Source organism: Trichosurus vulpecula, chromosome 3 (assembly GCF_011100635.1).
Source record: "Trichosurus vulpecula isolate mTriVul1 chromosome 3, mTriVul1.pri, whole genome shotgun sequence".
Taxonomy (NCBI): Eukaryota; Metazoa; Chordata; class Mammalia; order Diprotodontia; family Phalangeridae; genus Trichosurus; species Trichosurus vulpecula.
Window position 1 is genome coordinate 38,798,329 of NC_050575.1, and position 19,893 is coordinate 38,818,221.

Sequence of the window (19,893 nt, forward strand, 5' to 3'; positions counted from 1 at the left end):
TGGCTTACACAGTGGGAGGAATCTAGCAGCAGATCAGAGCAAAAGTACAAGAATTGCTTTGTGGGCACAAAGACAGATTCTCTTGCTGTGCCCTGCTCGGATCTGTATTGCGGTCCTGGTTGGTGGTTCTTGGGGGAGGAGGAGCACTGTGGTGACAGAGCCTGGGGTTATTGTGGAATAGAAGAAGCTCTGAAAACAGCAGTGCTTGGACCCTAAAGCTTGGGACAAAGTACTCTCTACTCTACAAGCAGTCATAGCCTGACAAAAAAGCTCAAGGGTCAAGTAGTTGCCTGGGAACATGAAAAGGCAGTGAAAATGAACTCAGACTCAAACTCAAACTCTAGATTCCTTTTTTGGTGACAAAGACAAAATCATAAAGCCAGAAGAAGTCAACAAAGTCATAGAGCCTACAACAAAAGGTTCCAAGAAAAATATGAATTGGTCTCAGGCCATGGAAGAGCTCAAAAAGGATTTGGAAAAGCAAGTAAGAGAAGTAGAGGAAAAATTGGGATGAGAAATGAAGGTGCTGCAAGAAAACCATGAAAAACAAGTCAATGACTTGCTAAAGGAGACCCAAAAAAATACTGAAGAAAATAACACCTTAAAGAATAGACTAACCCAAATGGCAAAAGAGCTCCAAAAAGCCAATGAGGAGAAGAATTCCTTGAAAGGCAGAATTAGCCAAATGGAAAAGGAGGCCCAAAAGACCATTGAAAAAAATACCACCTTAAATATTAGATTGGAGCCAGTGGAAGCTAGTGACTTTATGAGAAACCAAGATATTATAAAACAGAACCAAAGGAATGAAAAAATGGAAGACAATGTGAAACATCTCATTAGAAAAACTACTGATCCAGAGAATAGATCCAGGAAAGATAATTTAAAAATTATTGGACTACCTGAAAGCCATGATCAAAAAAAGAACGTACACATCATCTTTCAAGAAATTATCAAGGAAAACTTCCCTGATATTTTAGAACCAGAGGGTAAAATAGAAATTGAAAGAATCCACCAATTGCCTCCTGAAAAAGATCCCCAAAAGGAAACTCCTAGGAATATTGTCACCAAATTCCAGAGTTTCCAGGTCAAGGAGAAAATACTGCAAGCAGCCAGAAAGAAACAATTTGAATATTGTGGAAACATAATCAGGATAATACAAGATCTGCCAGCTTCCACATTAAGGGACCAAAAGGCTTGGAATATGATATTCTGGAGGTCAAAGGAGCTAGGATTAAAACCAAGAATCACCTACCCAGCAAAACTGATCATGCTCCAAGGCAAAATATGGGTTTTCAATAAAATGGAGGACTTTCAAGCTTTCTCAGTGAAAAGACCAGAGCTGAATAGAAAATTTGACTTTCAAATACAAGAATCAAGAGAAGCATGAAAAGGTAAAGAAGAGAGAGAATTCATAAGGAACTTACTAAAGTTGAACTGTTTTGTTTACTTTCCTACATGGAAAGATGATGTGTGTAATTCATGAGATCTTTCTAGGTTTTAGGGGAGTTGAAGGGAGTATAGACAGAGGGCACAGGATGAGTTGAATATGAAGGGGTGATACCTAAAAAAATGAAATATATTTAAGGGGTGAAAGAGGAATATATTGAGAGAGGGAGAAAGGGAGAGATAGAATGGGGTAAATTATCTCACATAAAAGTGGCAAGAAGAAGCAGTTTTTTTTGGAAGGGAAGAGGGGGCAGGTGAGGGGGAATGAGTGAATCTTACTCTCATTGGATTTGACTTGAGGAGTGAATAACATACACACTCAATTGGTTATCTTACTCCACATGAAAGTAGGGGGAAGGGGATAAAAAGGGGGGATGATAGAAGGAAGGGCAGATAAAGCAAACACCTTTGAAAAGGGACAGGATCAAGGGAGAAAACTGAATAAAAGGGGACAGGATAGGATGGAAGGAAATATAGTTAGCCTTTCACAATATGAGCATTGTGGAAATGTTTTAGATAATCATACCTGTGTTGAATTGCTTGCCTTCCCAGGGAGGGTGGGTGGGAAGGGAAGAGGGTAGAGAATTTTGAACTCAAAGTTTTAAAAGCAGATGCTTTTAAAAAAGTTGGGTTTTTTGCATGCAGTTTAGACACAAGATATATAGGGAATGGGGCATAGAAATCTATCCTGCCCTACGAGAAAGTAAGGGGAAAGGAGATGGGGGAGAGTGGGGTGAAAGAGGGGAGAGCTGACTGGGGTATGAGGCAAATGCCATCTTGGAATGGAGGGGGAGGGTAGAAATGGGGAGAAAATTTGTAAGTCAAAATCTTGTGGAAATCAATATTGAAAACTAAAATATGAAATTTAAAAAAAACAGATAAGGCCAAATGGAAAAAAGGTGTAAAACTTCACTGATGAAAATCAACTTTTTAAGTAGCAAAATTAGCCAAATTGAAAAAGAGGTACAAAAGCTCACTGAAGAAAACAATTCCTTAAAAATTAGAATTGGACACATGGAAGCTGATGACCTTGTGAGACATCAAGAAACAATAAAACAAAGTTAAAATCATGGAAACAATTAAAGAAAATGTGAAATATCTCACAGAAAAACAACTGATCTGGAAAATAGATTGAGGAGAGATGACTTAAGGATTATTGGATTTCCTGAAAGCCATGATCAAAGAGCCTAGACATCATACTTTAAGAAATCATCAAGGAAAACTGACCCAATGTCTTCAAATCAGAAGATAAAATAAAAATGGAAAATAAATCTGCTGATCACCACTTGAAGGAGATCTTGAAATGAAAACTTCCAGAAGTATTATAAAAAATTCCAGAGCTCTGGGTCAAAGAAAAATTACTTCAATCACAGAGGAAAAAAAAACATTCATGTATTGCAGTGCCACAGTCAGGATCACACAAGATTTAGCAGCTACCTCATTAAAGGAGCAGAGGGCTAGCAATATTAATTCCAGAAAGCAAAGGAGCAAGGATTACAACCAAGAGTAACTTACCCAGCAAAACTGAAACTTCAAGGGAAAAAATGAATATTCAACAAAATAAAGAACTTTCAAGGTAAAAAGGGCCTGAGATGATGTAGTGGTAATCAGGGAGGGACTTTTTGCTGTTCTTCTCTTAAGTGCCTTTAATGATTCTGGCCTTTTTTTTTTTTTGAATGGGGCAGGTAAAGTGAGATCTTTTGGCTTAGAGTGTTTCTCAGCGCTAAGAGAGTCATTGAATTGTATATGATATGGTAGTGGTGGTTGGAGCTTTCTCACACTTATTTGTCACACTCTAAATGGTGAATCTCAAGTGCCCCAGGGCCCTGAGAAGGATATATAAAGTCCGAGGTTGACATTTGACTTTTGGGGGTACACTCATTGAAAGAGTATGGATAATGACACTCTGGGCAAGCCATTGAAATAACGCCCCCCCCAACAGATGTTGGTGCTTCTGTGGCAACTATGAATTGTGATTTGAATCAGATAAAGTCTGTATGTTGTTGATTTTTGTAATTTCTGTTTCTGTTTGCCCTGAAGTTCAGGGGGCTGATCTTTTCCCCCTGAACTAAGTGAATGATATATGTATGTTTAATTAAATTGAGATTGTTAACCCTTTACAATTGGTTTCCTTAGAAAAGTAGATCAAAGAACCTGTGTTAGCAGCCTGTCTGTGCTGATTGTTGTTGGTCTCATATAGCCACTGTAACTGCTAGCCACATTGCTGCTACAGATGATTAGAAAATTTGAATTTCAAATACAAGACTCAAGAGGAACATAAAAAGGTAAACATGAGAAGTCATAAAGGCCTCAATAAAATTAAAGTGCTTACTTTTCTATATGCAAAGGTGATACATATATATGCATATATATACATATATCTTCTATAAATGTTATCATTATTAGGGCAATTAGTAGAATCCTATATAGAAGGAGGGCATAGGAGTGAATCAATTATGTTAGAATGATGTAAAAAATGTATAGGTGAGAAAGGGATGCCCTACAAAAAGTGGGAAGGAAAAGGAAGAATGTGGGAAATTATCTTACATAAAAGAGGCACACAAGGAAAAGCTTTTACAATGGAGGGGAAAATGGGGGGGGGGGAATGGAAAATGCTTGAACCTCACATGAAAATGGGTTCAAAGAGGTAATATATACATACATAAATAGATCAATATCTATATGTGTACACACACATATATTCAAATGGTAATAGAAATCTATCTTACTGAACAGGGAAGTAGAGGGAAGGGGGGGGGACAAGAGAAAGGGAGATGGGTTAATAAGAGAGGAGATAAAAGAAGGCAGTTGTCAGAGCTAAAACAAACTTTAGAAGAGGAATATGATAAAAATAGAGGATATACAAAAGAAAATGGGAAGGACCGAAATACATAGCAATCATAACTGTTAATGTGAAAGGAATGAACTCATCAATAAAATGGCAATGAATGGCAGAATGGAGTAGAAACGGGAAACCCAAAATATGTTGTTTACGAGTGACACATTTGAAACATAGAGACATACAGAGTTAAAATAAGGGGCTAGAGCAAAATCTATTATGCTTCAGCTGAAGTAAAAAAGGCAGGGGAAGTAATGATATAAAACAAAGGAGAAGCAGAAATAGACCTAAATAAAAGATGTAAGTGGGGAAACTACATCTTGTTTAAAGGAACAATGAAGTAATAACAATACTAAAGACATATGTACCAAATGGCAGAGCATCCAAGTTCTTTTTTTTTAAATGTTAAATGAATTACAAGATGAAATAGAGAGTAAAATTATACTAGTGGGGGACCTTACCTTTTTCCTCAAAGAACTAGATAAATCTAATCATAAAATAAATAAGAAAAATATTAAGAAGATGAATAGAATCTCAGAAAAGTTAGATATGATAGACCTCTGGAGGAAATTGAATAGGAATAGAAAATTGAATGTCAACTCTACATGACACCTTCTAAAAACTGACCAGGTACCAGGGCATTAAAAACCTCACAACAAAATGCAGAAAAGCAGAAATATTAAACACACTATTTGTAGACTATAATCAAATAAAAATTACCTTTAACAAAGGACTATGGAAACAGACTAAAAGTTGTTTGCAAACTAAATAATCTAATCCTAAAGAATGAATGGGGGAAAGAACAAATAATAGAAACAATGAATAATTTAATTAAAGGTAGTGACAACAATGAGACAATCCAAAATTTTTGGGATGCAACCGAAGCAGTACTTAGAGAAAAATTTCCATTTATAAATGCATACATCAATATAAAGTTAAAAAGCAGATCAATGAATTGAGCATCAACTAAAAAAACTAGAAAAAGAACAAATTAAAAATCCCCATTTAAACACTAAAATGGAAATCCTGATAATCAAAGAAGAGATTAATCATGTTAAAAGTAAAAAAAAAATCAGCTAATACATAAAACTAAAATCTGGGTTTATTAAAAGAAAATAAAATAGATAAACCATTTGGTTAATTTGAGTTTAAAAAAAGAAAGAAGGAAACCAAATTACTAGTATCAAAAATGAAAAGGATAAACATGCGAGCAATGAGAATGAAATTAAAACAATTATTAGGAGTTATTTTGCTCAATTATATTCCAGTAAAACTGACAATCTAAGAGAAATGGATGAATATTTACAAAAACATAAACTGTTCAGATTAACAGAAGAGGGAGTAGAATATATAAATAACCCTATCTTAGAAAAAGAAATTGAACAAGCCACCAACGAGCTCCCTAAGAAAAATTTCCCAGGAATAAATAGATTTATAAGTAAATTCTACCAAACATTTAAGGAAAAGTAATTCTAATACTATATAAACTATTTGAAAAAATAGGTAAAGAAGGAGTCCTACCAAATTCCTCTTATGTCACAAATATAGTTTTAATGCCTAAACCAGGAAGAGAAAAAAAACAGAGAAAGTAAACTATAGACCAATTTCCTTAATGATATTGATGCAAAAAAAAATAAAATACTAGCAAGATTAAAGTAATATATCACAAAGATCATACACTATAACCAGGTGGGATTTATACCAGAAATGCAGAGCTGGTTCAGCATAATTGGCCATATCAATAACAAAAACAACAAAAATAATAGGATTATATCAATAGATGCAGAAAAAGTCTTTGACAAAATACAACACCCATTCCTTTTAACAATACTAGAAAGGAGAGGAATCAGCAGAGCCTTTCTTAAAATGATAAATAGTAAAAAAAAATGATAAATAGTATCTATCTAAAACCAAGAGAAAGCATTATCTATAATGGGAATAAACTTGAAACTTTCCCAGTACTTCAGGAGTAAAATAAGGATGTCCATTACTGCAACCATTATTCAATATTATACTAGAAATGTTATATAGAAAATACTATGTGAATGAGAAGAAAAATAAATTGAAGGAGTTAAACAGGCAATGAGAAAAAAAAACTATCATACTTTGCACATGTTGTGATGGTATACTTAGAGAATCCTAGAGAATCATTAAAAAACTAGTTGAAACAATTAACAATTTCTGCAAAGTTGCAGGATATAAAATAAACCCACATAAATGATCCACATTTAGATATACTACCAACAAAACCCAGAAGGCAGAGATATATAGAGAAATTCCATTTGAAATAACTGTAGACAATAGAAAATACTTTAGAATTTAGCTACCAAGACAAACCCAGGGATTATATGAACAGAGTCACAAAACACTTCACACAAATAAAGACACATCTAAACAACTGAAGAAATAAAAATTGCTCATGGGTAGGTCAAGCCAATATGGTAAAAATGACAATTCTACCTAAGGTAATTTATTTATAGTTTTACCAATCAAGCTACCAAACAATTATTTTGTAGAATTAACAAAAATAACAAAATTCATCTGAAAGAGCAAAGGGTCTAGAATATCAAAGGCATCAATAAAAAAATTAAAAGATGGAGGCCTAGCAGTTCAGTCATGTTCAGCTCTTCCTGATCCCTTTTGGGGATTTCTTGGCAAAATACTGGAGTGGTTTGCCATATCCTTTTCCAGATCATTTTACAGATGAAGGAATTGAGGCAAACAGGGTCAAGTGATTTGTGTAGGGTCACACAGCTAGTACAGCCTGAGGATGGATTCTAACTCAGGTCTTCATGACCCCAGGCCTGGTGATCCATCTACTGTACCACCCAAGAGCCCTCAAACTATATTATGAAGTGGTAATCATTAAAATGATTTGATACTGGCTAAGAAATAGGGTGGTGGATCACTGGAAAAGATTAGATACATAATACACAGTAGTGTAACCTAGTGTTTGATGAACCCAAAGATCTGAGCTTTGAGGATAAAAATTCAACATTCAAAAAAATTTCTGGGGAAACTGGAAAGTAGTTTGACAGAAACTACGTATAAACCAACATTTTATGCCATCAAATGATAAGGACATAAGGACATCATAAGTAAGTTAGGGGAGTATGGAAAAATGTCTCTGTCAGATCTATGAAAGATCTAGGAAAGTGTTTATGACCAAACAAAAGATAGAGAGGATTACTGAGAAGCAAAATGGATAATTTTGATTATGTCAAATTAAGAAGTTTCTGACCACATAAAACTAATGCAGTCAAAATTAGAAGGAAAACTGTGCGGGGGAGGGAAATTTTGTCTCAAGTTTCTCTGCTAAAGGCTGCAGTTCCTAAATATATACTGAACTAAGCCCAATTTACAAAAAATATGAGTCATTCCCCAATTGATAAATGGTCAAAGAACGCAAACTGGCATTTTTCAGAAGAAGAAATTAAAGCTATCAATAGTGACTGATTAGAGGAATGAAAATTAAAACAGTTCTGAAATACTTCCTCATACCTGTCATATTATCTAAAATGATACAAAATAAAGGAAAATGGCAAATGCTGAAGGGGATGTGGAAAAATTAGCACATTAATCCTCTGCTAGTGGAATTGTGAACTGATCCAACCATTCTGGAGAACAATTTGGAACTATGCCCAAAGAGCTCTAAAATTGTGTATGCCCTTTAATCCAGCAATACCACTACTGGAACTGCAAAGGAAAAAGAAAAGGACCTATATGTACAAAAGTATTTATAGCAGCTCCTTTTGTGATGGCAAAGAATTGGAAATTGAGGGGATGTCCAAGGTGAATGGCTGAACAAGTTGTTGCATATGATTGTGATGGAATTCAATTGTGCTATAAGAAATGACCAACAGGATGGTTTCAGAAAAACCTGGGAAGACTTAGAAGAACTCATGCAGCTTGAAGTTACACAGTAACAACAATATTGTAGGGTTGATCAAATGTGACAGACAACTACTCTGACAAAGACAATGATCCAAGACAGTCCCAAAGGACCCTTGATGAAAAATGCTTATCTACCTCCAGACAGAGAACCCATGAACTTTGACTGCAGATTGAAGTATATTTTTAAAAACTTTTAAATTTTTATTGTTTTATTTTGTTTGTGGTTTCTTTTGAAACATGGCTAATATGGAAGTATGTTTTGCATGACTTCACGTGTATGATAGATATCAAATTGCTTGTCTTCTCAAGGAGAGTTGGAGCTGAAGGGAGGGAGGGAATGTGGAACTCAATTTTTAAAAAAAAAATGATTGTTAAACTTTGTTACATGTAATTGGGAAATATTTAATGGAATAAATAAAAAGTCATTTAAAAATAATTCTGGTAGCTAGTTACTGGAGCAAGGCACAGTGATAGTAACTACATACCTGGGAAAACACCCAGCCTGCATGCTGGACCCATGTCCTTTGTGGATAGCCAGCTAGGTTTGCATAGGCAACAGTCCTCTGTTTAAACAGTATTAAGTCCCTGTGTTTAGGAGTTGTTGTTTGTGAAAACTTGTTCTCCCAGCCAACAGAATAGAAGTTTAGATGGGACCTAATGAATTAGTTTAAATTTTTTTGTTTGTTGTCAAACAGAGTTGCTTTTAATAATGTCATTTTTTATTTTAATATTATTTCACACAATAAAGGTGATAGATTATGAAAATATAAGCTAAAGGAAATGTACAAAGGCAGAATATTTTTGCTTCTTTCCCATACCTGCACTTTCATTTTGCTTTCAAAAGTAAGAAATATTTGTTGTACTTTTTCAAATTTTTAAGGCTTCACCTAAGTAGAGAAAAGCACTGATAGCCTTCTTTCTGCTGAAAAGGCAAGAGTATTTTCCAACCTACCAGAATCAGTTATGTTCTTTTCTCCTCTCCTCTTTTTCTTCTCCTCTCCTCTCCCCTTTCCTCCTCTCTCTTCTTCTTTCCCTTTCCCTCTTCTCTTCTCTCTTCATTTCTTCTTGTCTCGCTTCTCCCCTATCCTCTCCTTTCTCTTTTTTCTTTCTTTTTTAAACAGTAGAGTATTTTTAAAACCCTCTGGGTAGACACTCAGTCTGTTGTGTAAAGGTCTCATCTGGTTTGCTTTTCAGTTACACAATTAAATCTAATGCAATGTATTGACTTTGGAATGCCATAAAATTCACCTTGCTTTTAGGAAGCGAAGACATGAACACATATGAACCATGCTATCTTTTGACATGGTGTTGTTCAGGCAAGGGGTTCTTCTTAAAGGAGGAAAGCCACTGGCATCTTATCTTATAACTGGCAGATCACATAGGATTCTACTTGTTGGCCACACTTGGGTGGTTATTTACCTAAAGAACAATGCCTGCAGCCTAACACCTCTTGCTGTGAGCTCACATGTTAAGCTGAGCCAGACGTGGTCACCATTTGAATGGAGGGAGTCCAGAAAAAATACAGCAAGTTGCCATAAATTGTCTTAGTGATTTATTGGTAAGACTGTTCCCTCAGTCTGTAATGAATCAGTGCCCCAGCGTGGTGTCAGAGAGCACTGTTCAGCCAAAGGTTTTTGTCTATTAGATTACACCACTTTAAAAAAACAAAACTGGGTACTTTTAACTTTGAGCTCCTGTATAAATGGCAGGCAATAATTAGATTATACATCTTGACTGGTTGCCTTAATTAACTGTGTATTAGCCTCCAGGTTAAAAACTGTCATATCTCTTATGAACAATTAAGGAGTAATCTGGTAGGTTCTCTAAACACAAGGAGTTCTGGTCATTGTTGTGTTATTGTAATTGTTAGTACTAAAATCATTGTTGCCGGGGCTTTGAGAGCCTTTAAAATTTCAATAATTTTCACAAGTCTCAATTATTGAAGATTTCTTTCTACCATTAGCCTGGTCTAGTTCATTTATTTTCACTTTTATGCACACATTTCCTCTTAAGGTACACATGAGGGGGTCAGAATACAAGTTGATCAAAGGCTGGCAGTTAGATATGAAAATTATAGCGAAACTAAATATTAGAAGGAAACTGAGCTCTGTCTTCTCCTCAGGAATGACTTGTTCAGTTGGATATTATTGGAATCATTTGGCTGATGATGTTCATCAGTCAGCCTTTTGTTTTGAAATGGAAGCCCAATAATCAAATAAGTTTAGTAAAATTACCCATGTTGACAGAGAACTAGTAAAAATGGGTCTATATTTTCCTATTTAGCATCCTAGTGAAAGTCATATTTTGCCTATCTAATTAAATATTTGCTTATGTGTAGATGATTAAGTATCCAAGAACAAAACAAATAAGGACAAATTTTCACACTTTAAGTTAAAATAATTTACAAGAATTCCTTTGAATTATCTTCTTTGCCAAAGCTCTGAAGTGACTGAAAAGATAGTCATGCTCCGAGGGTATATAAAGGCGGATAGCCTAGTGGATGGTAACCTAATCTTAGAAGAAGGAACTTCTTAGTTCCATTCCTGCTTCCAACATGTCCTGGCTCTATCATTTAACTTCTCACAAGCCTAGGTACTTCAGTGACCTGATTCCAACTGTGTTTTCATTGCAAAGTTCTGGTCATATGTAATACATATTATGTATAATTTTATAGCTGAAAGACTGGTGAAGTGGGACTGACCATAAAACCTGGAAGAGAAGAGAAGGAAAATAATTAATTAGATACACATGCCCACACAAAGAGATACACACTAGAACTACAGAAAGGATGGTACCTATTGAAAAGCGCCTATTCCTGAAGAAATCACCTCTAACCATGGCGGTCAACCTTGATTGAATCTCAAAGGAGTTTAGATGTGGAAGATTTTGATTAGTTACCAGTATCCAGGGACAAAGTGACATGGAAAGCATACCTCATAGGAAGTGGAGCAGGATTAAAAAAATACTCATTCATTTAACAAGCATTTACTGAGTGCCTCCTATGTGCTTCTCTCCCTCTCACACAAATATCTTTCAACTTTTGGTTGTCATTGGGTAACTGCCTTCTATTGGATAGAAGAGGGTGTAGAAACATTGATGTTTCTTTTTAATATAGCTATTATCAACCCCTTTGCAGTAGAAACTGCATACTATATACTTCTTTGAATTCACTGCAAAATGCAACATAGTGATAGCTCATGGTAAATGTTTGATGAATACCTGATGAATATTTGTTTAATATCAGAGCCATGAACACTCTGAGCCAAGAGAGTCTCCAGCCCCACCAGGCAGAAGTCTTCTTAATGTCACTTGGTTGAATTCTAAGCTGTTTTGTACACCTTGCATCCTCATGATGGCAAAATAAGGATTCATGAAAATGTTTGTGTTGGAAAGAGGGGACTCTATGACTTACTTTACTTCTATTTCATACTGCTTCTCCATAGGACAACTCCACCCTTCTCCCTTTTCCCCTTTGATCATCCTTGATCTGAGGAGTCAGCAGTGGGCACAGATAGTTTATGCTACTTGAGGACACAAGGATCTTTCCTGAAGAGATCAGCCTCTAGTCAGTTTGTTAGGGGACTGTTTTAAAAATAAAAACAAGTAATTGATGTTATTATTCAATTACTGGAATGCACACACCAAAAAATGTCCCATTTGTGGAGCTAAAAATTAACTTTAAACCTCAGAATACTTTTTTTAACTCTCCAAATTGCAGGGTATCATTCATTGATTTAAGACATTATCACATGTGGTTTTTAATGATTTAATACTATTTGTCCTAGTTAGTCTATCTAATAGATCTAAATGAAGAGATGAGTGACACTAGATAATTTTGGCTGATTTATAAATTTATTCAACATGTATTAGCAGGAACTGTAGGAATTTACCATACAGACTAATTCCTGTGCATCATGTTAATTAGATGACTGTGAATGTAAGATGTTTAAAGGGACTATATAATACTTACTCTGTTTATCCTGGTGATTTGGCTTTATTTTCAAATTTAAGAAAACAGCTTTAATTAGAAAAAACCCATAATATTTCCATTACTTTCTCTAATGAGCACTGCTCCAGATGAAGGGTTCAAGCAAATGCCATTGTTTGCATCATGGGGCCCTGCTTTTCATGCTTCCAGCCAGTTCACAAAAATTCAAATTTTGGACCCTTTTCACTCATGTTTATTGCTATGGAAAAAGATGTAGGAGTTCCTTCTCCTGCCCATCATTTAAAAACAGTCAAATGAACACTAGGCAAACCTCTGTGTTAATGAAGGGGAACTCACTGGCAAATGTTAGAAGCAGCTAAAATTGCAGCCCCACAGAGAAGATTTTAGTAGCCCAAAGCTATTGAACCACAGAGAATAATCTGTGTCTAGTGAGGTGGGTACAGCAAACTACAACTAAGTCCTGCAGCATGAGATATGCTGAGTGCCACTCTTTTCCTCCATGTATCCATGGCTAATTTTTAATCTAGGACTTACTTCCCCTCTTCTATCTATGGAAAAGTATTAGGGAGTATAAAGTAATTTTAGTATTAGCCTTAAAGAAACACAATTATAAAAGTAAATCTGCTGCAAGAGAAGTCACATAATGCACTCAAGAATCAAATATAAATGCTTCAAGTGTTATCCATTGCTTTGGCTTATGCACCTTGCCACTCCCCTCCATTAGTGAGGATAAACTGGAGTTGACTCTATTTGTTTACCTGTTAAAGGTGGTAGTAGGTATTAGATGATGTTAGTTCTTTAGAGGATGATTTTCCTTTCTTTTCCAACAAACTCCTCCATAAAGTCTATTATTATAAATCTAACCTTGTTGACTTTATTAGACTTCATTTTTTAACTCGGTTATTAACAATGATGATGCATGGTTGAAAAATCTCTAATGTCTCTGACTTAAGTAGAAGCTAAGGAGGTAATTTTTCTCTTCTTCATAACCTTAAAGGTGACTCTGTTTTGTTTCCTTGCTGCAGCAACCATCCACTCTGAGTTATGCAAGACACATCATTAAAACAAAAGGTCTGGGGCTCCAGGGACTCAACAAAGGACTCACAGCAACTTTAGGACGGCATGGCATTTTCAACATGGTTTATTTCGGATTCTACTTCAATGTTAAAAACATAATTCCTGTCAATAAGGTAACTATCTAGTGAATGAAATGTTAAAAAACAATTTCCTAATATATTTGATATGTGGCTCTCTTTTCACCTATTTCAATTCAGAGGAGTATTTCCCATTGGGAAAAAGTAACACTAAATTACTCTTGCCTTGTTTAAGATTTTCATAGTTATTCTATATACATACATACAGCTCTCCTCTCCCCCTCAAATCTTTCTGTTTGTACTTCATAAATACATGTAAAAATCTGCATAATTTTTCTAAAACTTGAGCTTGTGAAGGAAAATTCTCACCTTGAGATTTTAACCTTCACAACACTCTAATTGTAAGACTTACAAGGTATGTAACTCTGGGCAAAGTCATTTCAATTCTCTGAGGCTCTGTTTCCTCATCTGTAAAACTGGGACAATAATTTTTCTCTATTTCATAGGTTTATCTTACAGACAGAACTTTATATACCTTGAAGTACTATATCAATGTGTCATAATTATGTATGAAAATTATTTATATTAATAAAGATATTAAATCAACTACTCTAATAATAGAATTTGGGGACAAGAAATTACTTCTTAGTACCTTCAGCTTCTTCTCTAAAAAGAAAATCAGCATATAGTATGCAATAAAACTAAATGTCTATAATTAGTTTTACATCATTATCACCACAGTTCCACCAACAAAACCTCTCTCTTTCTTGTAGCCAAATAGAGAAGCTAGAGCACCAAAGTGAACCTGATAAATCTGAGGGGTACTGGGTCATAGCAGCTTGGAAAGAATTCTATTTGTAGGTATTGGCTAGCTTCCCATAGTGAATATTTGAAATTGGCTTGTTTGATTTGTATTCCTAACTCTTTAAAATTAAGGTTCATAGGATTTAGAATTGGAAGAGGCCTGATTAGACTTATCACAGTCCAAGTCCCTCATTTAACAGATGAGGAAACTGAGGCACAGAGTGGTGAAATGAGTTTCCCAAAGTACCACAGTTGCAGAGCCAGAATTTAAATTCATATCTGACCCCAGATTCATTGGTCTTCCCACTTTGTCATACATCCAACCCAGAGCTCTGCCTGATTCCAGAGTATGAGGTGTTTAGTTTAAAAAAAAATCAAGTCAGTTTACTATGGCCTAATCCTGCACCCACCACTTCTATCACTGTACACACACTTCTTTTTGTTAACTGGATTTCCAACTAAATCTAGGGAGCTTTGGATTTGACCAAATATGTGGAAGGAGAGGTAATTCCAAATTACTGAAAACAGGACAACCTGACATTGTATACCTGTATGAGGACAGAGTAGTTCCAGCAAGTCTTTGGGAGATACACATGGAGAGACAGAATGACTGTGGAAGATGAAGACATGTAAAGAAAGTTGGCTCTTCAACTTGTCCTTGATTTCCAGTTTGCCTCCCTAGAGACTTTGGGGGCTTTTCTCTTAGGAGAAAACAGAATCTCTCTCCTGATTTAAACAAAAATCTCATCTTGCTTCCACCTAAAGAGTATATTCATTCTTGTGTATTTTTAATATATTCTAATATATATATACACACACATACATATATAATATTTACATACATAATATCCTGTATATTTACACATATATGCATATGTGTATTATCACACATATACATGTGTGTATATGTATATATGTGTGTATATCCATATATGTGTGTGTGTGTATATAACTTCTCTTTTTGTTGGCTCTTTGCTTGAATAAATGAGTTTTCTCTCTGCTATTTGTGATGGGCTTTTGTGTAACCAACATTTGATAGGAAAGAGCCATGCTAGCAGGTGCAAAGTTGACATTTTAAGAACAACCAGGGAAGCACCTTTTGTTCTGATGGTACCCATCAAGCAGCAACATTTGGGGGTATTCATATACACATGTATATACATATAAATGTATGTATAGATAGGTGTATATATGTGTATATATATATATATGCACACACCTGTCTAGCTATCTATCTATCTATCTATCTATCTATCTATCTATCTATCTATCTACATTTCTCTCTACCCCAATACCCTTTTTGGAGGCAGAAAAGAGAAGGAGCAAGTGCCTGGCCAGGACCCTGCTGAACCCTTCTAATTAGGAATTTCAATCTCCCTTGGAGAAGGGTTGGCCAAATTACACCCAATAAAGTTTGGTAATCTATACAAATATGTCTTTCTCATGTGCTCATACATATCCTACATCTCAGTAACCTTATGGGTTCTCATGGCTTTAATTGTCATCTTTAGGATGAGGATGCCCAGAACTATATATCCAGATTTAGTTTCTCTAGTTTTTTATCTCTAGTTCTTTCTTTCTCCACCCCCAGTTCTATATCAACAAATGCCTATTGGACATTCCCCACGTTCTACAGAAATCTCAAAATCAACATGTTCAAACCAAATCTAATTCCCTTTCCCCACAAATGCATACCTCTTCCAAAGTTCCCTATTTCTGTTGAGATCAGAATCCTTCTAGTAGCCCAGGTTCACAAATTTTCTGTATTATTCTCAACTCCTCACTATCACTCATCCCACATGTCCAACCAGTTTCCAAATCTTTTCATTTTCATCTCTACATGTCATACATTTCTTCATTTCTCTTTCCTCAAGCAGCCACTACATTAATTCAGACCCTCATCAACTTTTCTTGGACTATTGCCAATAGCAACTTTATTTGTCTCTTTGCATTAAATCTCTCCCCACTTTAGCCTATCCTCCACATAGCTCCCAAAGAAATTGTACTGAAGCCCAGATCTGAACACATCACTCACTACTCAATTAACTTCAACAATTCCCAACTACAGGATCATATGATAACAGACTGAGTGCTAGAATGCACCTTAGAGGCTACTGAATCAAGCTTCACCTTCTCATTTTACAGAGAGCTTTAAAGGACTCACCTACATGCTTGGTCAAATGGCTAGTATGTGTGTCTGATAAGATCAGACCTCAGGTCTTCTTGAGGCTACGTCCTGTGGCCTTGCCACTGTGCCACTATGCATTTGGCATTTGAAAACCTTCACCACTTGTCCTCAACCTCCCTTTTCAGCCTTATTACATAATTGTCCTTTTAGGCAGCTAGGTGGTACAAATAAATTGTGTTGGACTTGCAATCAGGAAGTCTTAAATTCAAATGCTGCCTATATACAATACAAGCTGCCTGGTGTTGGGCAAGCCACTTCACTCAGCCTAATATCATCCTCTGTAAAATAATGATAGCAGTTATTGCTCCAGATTGTTGTGCAGATCAAATAAGATAACATGAAGAACACTTTAAAAACCTTACAAGGACATATGCATGCTTGTTATTGTTGTTGGTAATTACACTTATACTGCCTTCTGGCCAAACAGGCCTTCTTAGTGTTTCTTGATCCTGTCTCATTGACTGTGCCCTGTACGAGGAACGCACTCCCTGCTCATCTCCACCTCTTAATATCCCTAGCTTTCTTTGAGGCTTAGCTAAAGTGCTACCTCTAACATGAACTCTTTCTTAACCCTTAAGCCAATTCGTTCCCCACAAAAATTATGTTTATATGTCCATGTTGTCTTCCTTGAACACCTAGTGTAGTTATTAGGCACTTAATAATTGTTGTTTGTATTTAATAATTGCTTGTTCCTTGATTGACTTACTGATACTAGGCATCACACTAGCAGGCTTGGATCAAATGTAATTGAATTCAAATGTGATTTGTTACTTAATTAGTTTCATCCTCATCAAGCTAATTATACTAAATGTTTGCATCACATAGAGGTATCCACTGATGGCTTTCTTCTGTGGAGGCTTAAGCTCCCTCACTTTTATCCAGGATCTCAGAGTTTCCATGAAGTCTGCTAAGGGATTCCCTTTCTACCAGGTGAATTTACCTTCCTTATAATTATATAAAAGCAGTTTCACCCCTCTTCTGCCCATGTCATTAGAAAGCAAAGTACACCTACACCCAACAATTCCCCCCTGAATCACTGAAGCCCCTTCTCTGCTAAATTCCCTCCATCCCAAGGGGAAAGGGATCAATTAAATGGGGCCTAAATTGTAAAAATGTAGTCTGCTAGAGAGAAGTTCACAAAAGACTACGTTATCTTCTTATAGCTTTATTTAAGATACTCTCTATGTATGACTGATTCATCATTCTTATGAAGATTTTTTTTAACAATGAGAAGTAGTTACATGGATCAATAATTACTAATATTCTCTCAGCCCATTTTTGGAATATTAAAATATCTCTAATATTCAAAGAATCTCTGATTTCATTGTCTTGAGTAACTCAGTGTGGGAACTCCCACCACCAATACAAAGCAGCAGATCATAATCCATCTATGATGTATAAGATAATTCTTAAAGAGTTGCCTAAGGTACGTAAAGGCTAAGCCACTTGCCAAGGAACACAGAACTATTAAGTGTCAGAGGAAGGATTTGAACTCTGGTTTCTCAGACTCCATGACCAGCGTGCTATACACCATGCAACACTCTCTCTGTTAATGTCATCTGTAATTTTGGTATCTTTTGGTATCTTCCTTTCCTGGAGATAGCTTGTAATCATACCATTTTTTTCAGGAATGTGTCACTTCCAGGCTGGATTTCTCAATATATTTTGCACCAGCCAATCTTCCTGATTTAATATTTTTAGATGTTACTTATATTTCTTTATTTAATTTTAATTTATTTGTTTTTAGTTTTCAACATTTATTTCCACAGGCCTTTGAGTTTCAAATTTTCTCCCCATCTCACCCCTACCCCCACCCCAAGATGGCATGCATTCGTGCTTACCTTTTCCTCAAGTCTGCCCTCCCTTCTATCACCCCTCCCATCTTATCCCCTTCCCCCTTACTTTCTTGTAGGGCAAGATAGTTCTCTATACCATATTGCCTGCATAGCTAATAATATTTCTTTATACACCATCTTGGGAAATGCATTGTTAAGGTCCATGTGGTTGTTTCTCCTTAACTGATAAGGAAAATAGTTTATGATAGAAACATTGACAGATCCTTTCCATTTTATATCTATTTATTGTCCCCTCCAAGTTTAATATATGAATGTTCTAGGGATATGACTCAGGTGTTTCTCATACTAAGCTTTCTTTATGTTTCCTTCTGATTCCACTGCTTTTCAGTTTTATGAGGCAATTTCTCCTTCTTTTTAAAAAGTTATTTACTTTAAAAAATTTTTTTGGCAATTTTCCTTCTAAGTTTCCATCATATCCCTACATTGTACTTACAGATTAGTTTGTGTTCTAAACCACTGCTAACCTTAGCAGCCATCTCTCTCTGTGAAGGGAAAAATGTTTGCTAGCTAAGAAGTTTTCAGGTCTCTCTTGGTTGCTCATTTTATATTAGCTAAAATTTTGCAGTATATGGTTATAGTAATTTTTCATAATCAAAAGTTCATTTGAACAACTCATACAGACACATCCCTTAGTTCAGCTTTCATCACCACTTATGTGGCAACAGCCTGCTAATTGGTCTCCCTGCCTCCTCTTTCCATCTTCAGTACATCTTCCACATAGCTGCCAAAGTGAGTTTCTTGAAGTACAAGTATGGCAGTCCCTACTCAATAAAATTCAGTGGTTCCCTGTTACCTCCAGGATCAAACATAAATGCCTAAGTTTAGCATTTAGAGCCTGGCTGCATCTTTCTAACCTTATGTATTATTAATCTTCAAGCACATTAGTCTAGCCAAATTGGCTTTACTGCTTCTCATATACAACACTCCATCTCCAATCTGCATACCTTTTCCCTGGTTATCTCTCATGGCTGAAGTTCACTCCACATTCATCTCTACAACTCAGAATCTCTAGTCTCCCTCAAAGCTTAACTTGAAAATCACCTTTTACAGGCCTTTCCTGATCACCCCAGCTGTCTTGATCACCTCAACTAATGTCTTCCTATGCAAATAATCTTGTATTTGTTTTGCATACAGCATTTTATGACAAATATAATTTTAATGGGAAAGGAAAGGAAAGGGGTTCTACATTTAATATTTTTATCAGGCAAAGACATGTAATCTTTGAAAAGGGGAGAGGAAGGCTATCATGCATTGGGAATACAGAGATAGTTTGTGTCCTCCATGTAGAACTTAGTGGGATGTCCCACCAGTAACACAAGGAGTTTATGCCTGACTCCACTGGTAAGACAGATTCCTCCCCCCCACCCCCCACCCCCCACCCTCCACCCTTGCCTGCCTTCCCCAGCTTGGCTAGCTTTTGCCTCATGATCTTATCTCTACTAGGTCTAAGGGTATATTTACATCTATGTTATTAATCTCTCTCTACTTATAGGCTTTCCTGTTTATGGAAACTTGTGCTTACTTAGGGATAGGATTTCAATGTGCCTCTACTATGTTTGTCACTTCCTAATCAAATCACTGTCTGTTCCTCCTTCTTCCCCACACCTTAACCTCACTACAGACATCCTTTACAAAATTCCAAATCCTTCCTCAAATCTCTAACTTTACCAGTATTATTCTCACAAACATTATTAGCCATCAGATTTTCTTTTATATAAATGGTCAGTAAAACAAAAGGAATGAAAGGACATTGAGCAATGGGGCAAAAATTCATTTAGTTAGGAAGAGGCCAGCATTCAGGGTTGCATCTGCAAAAGTGAATC

At 35.9% G+C, this 19,893-nt stretch overlaps 1 protein-coding gene across 1 annotated transcript in view; it reads left to right on the plus strand.

Moving 5' to 3' along the window:
• SLC25A21 (solute carrier family 25 member 21) overlaps positions 1-19,893 on the plus strand; it is a 765,710-nt gene that overhangs the window by 711,144 nt on the left and 34,673 nt on the right. The window contains exon 7 of the mRNA XM_036752803.1: positions 13,154-13,318. Coding sequence (XP_036608698.1) covers positions 13,154-13,318 — 165 coding nt within the window. The remainder of the gene's footprint in view (positions 1-13,153; positions 13,319-19,893) is intronic.